We start from the raw sequence: 2,077 nt of genomic DNA, 5'->3' as shown, positions 1-2,077 counted from the left end.
GGTGAAAGAAGTAGCAACAACATCCTGATATAAAGGGGGAGAGCTGGTAGCGCTGGGGCTAGCTTTGCTCCATTCTCCCCTCTCCTCGCGGGGGTAGCAGCTTCAGTAGGGAGGCCCAGACGTCCCTCTCTCCATCCACTTGGGCCAGCTCCTCCTGGGGGGAATCCCAAGGCGCTCCCAGGGTGTCCTGGGTCTCCTCCAGGTGGGACGTGCCTGGAACACCTCACCAGGGAGGCGTCCTAACTAGATGCCAAAGCCACCTCAACATGTGGCTCTACTCTGAGTCCTCCCCGGATGACTGAGCTCCCCCCCCTATCTCTAAGGGAGAGCCCATACACGCTACGGAGAAAACTCATTTCAGCCGCTAGGATCTCGTTCTTTTGGTCATGACCCAAAGCTCATAGATGAGGGTAGGAAGGTAGATCGACCGGTAAATCCAGAGCGTTGATTTTTGGCTCGGCTCTTTCTTCACCACAACGAACCGCTAACAAACTAGCTTCACAGCAGACGCCACAACAATCCGTCTGTTGATTTCCTGCTCGTTCTTCACCTGAGTGAAGTTGGCCCCCCCCACCTTCTTCACATCAGACAAAATTGGTGTCAAACGTTTGTGCAGCAAAAAGTGTTTGTCACACCATCATTTTAAAGATATAAAGAGATGTTTCTAGAGGTCATCAAAGGTCAACCAGCCCCCCACCTTCTTCAAATCAGATGGAATGGGTGTCAATTAACTCAGATCCGTTTGTGCAGAAAAAAATGTTGTTTGTGCTGCTTTGGCTTAAAGATATTAATGAAAATGCAAATGTAAAGGTCAAAAGGTCAACCAGCCCCCCCCCACTTTCTTCAAATCTTCAAATCCAAAGCAGCACAAACGAACATTTTTGCTGCACAAACCAGAGTGTGTCGGAGTGTGTTGCCATATAGTGATGTCATCAAAAGGGGCGGGGCCCCGAGGGATGATGGGGCTCAAAAGGTGAAGCAATTTTCCAACAGTTTCCATCTAAATGATTGTGAAACCGAACATGGACGCTGCCGCTTTAATCCACGGCGTTTACACACCCAGGGTTTCTGCTGAGGTCTTCTCCTCCTCGTCCGGGGTGGGAGCGCCGCCCGTCTCCTCCGGCTCAGACGTCATCCTCTCCGTTTCATCAAAACTCTTCAGCTCGTCTCCTCCTCTGCCTTTACGCTGTACGATCAAAGCTGAGATGTTAACGACTCGCCGATGACGTAAACCATCGCTGCCGCCCCGATCTGACCGGAGTCTCACCTGCTGCTCGTAGATCTTCAGGGCCTTCTTGACGTTGGAGATCTTTGGAGACCGGATGGGGAGAGTCTTGATCTCGGAGGGCGTCAGGGCGCAGAGGTCACCCACCGATTTGACGTTTCTGGCGCGAATGAGTTGCCCGAACCCTCTGGACCTGCAGGGTTAGCAGACAGACGACCGTTTTAGCGCAGCGTCTAACCGGATCACAGCGAACAAACCAAACAGTGTGGTGCCGGGTGCTCTCACCACATGGTGGACGAAATCTGGGTGAGCACAGCCTCCACGGGGGCCGAGCAGCCCACCAGGGAGGGGTAGATGCAGTCTCTGGGCACGGCTCGAGGCTCCTGACTCATTTCTGATATCTGAGGGAAACACAAAGAAGTCTGCTCAGAGAGTTCCACCAATCAGCTTTGATTCAATCACGGAAACAATGAGGAGGAAAAAATGAGTTTAAGTTTGCAGGCATGTTAACGGGCAGCTAACTGGGAGGGAAAATGGCTTTCAGAGCCACCAGAACATCTGCCACATTCTATGGAGGGAATTTGGAACATTATTGACGCAGAGATCATGTTTTATGAATCGTGTTTGAAAAAAGTAAATCCTGAAATTACACTTTAAAAACTGAAACAAACTTTCCTTTTTTCCTCATATTTTTTCCTTTTTGTATTTAGCTTTTTTTCCTGATTTTTAGATCCCTCTCTTTCCCACTGAGTACGGACCCAGAGGCTGAAGAAAGTGAACCTCCTGCACAACCAGCAAGGAAGCAGAGAGCAGTTTCTATACGACAAGTTTGTCCAAAGGGTTCCTACAGCA

The 2,077-nt window shown here is 50.2% G+C and overlaps 1 protein-coding gene across 3 annotated transcripts in view; it reads right to left on the bottom strand.

Annotated features, from left to right (window-relative positions):
- The window catches only part of rif1 (replication timing regulatory factor 1), a 36,871-nt gene that overhangs the window by 1,616 nt on the left and 33,178 nt on the right, over window positions 1-2,077 (bottom strand). For all 3 annotated transcript variants that reach the window (XM_015396418.1, XM_015396420.1, XM_015396419.1), the window contains exons 31-33: window positions 1,511-1,626; window positions 1,268-1,418; window positions 1,060-1,186 (exon numbers count right to left, since the gene is read on the bottom strand). In XM_015396418.1, the coding sequence (XP_015251904.1) occupies window positions 1,060-1,186; window positions 1,268-1,418; window positions 1,511-1,626 (394 nt within the window). The remainder of the gene's footprint in view (window positions 1-1,059; window positions 1,187-1,267; window positions 1,419-1,510; window positions 1,627-2,077) is intronic.

The sequence above is a fragment of the Cyprinodon variegatus genome, unplaced genomic scaffold (genome assembly GCF_000732505.1).
Source record: "Cyprinodon variegatus isolate N-32 unplaced genomic scaffold, C_variegatus-1.0 Scaffold796, whole genome shotgun sequence".
Lineage (NCBI taxonomy): Eukaryota > Metazoa > Chordata > Actinopteri > Cyprinodontiformes > Cyprinodontidae > Cyprinodon > Cyprinodon variegatus.
This window is presented reverse-complemented; position numbering and strand designations above follow the sequence as displayed.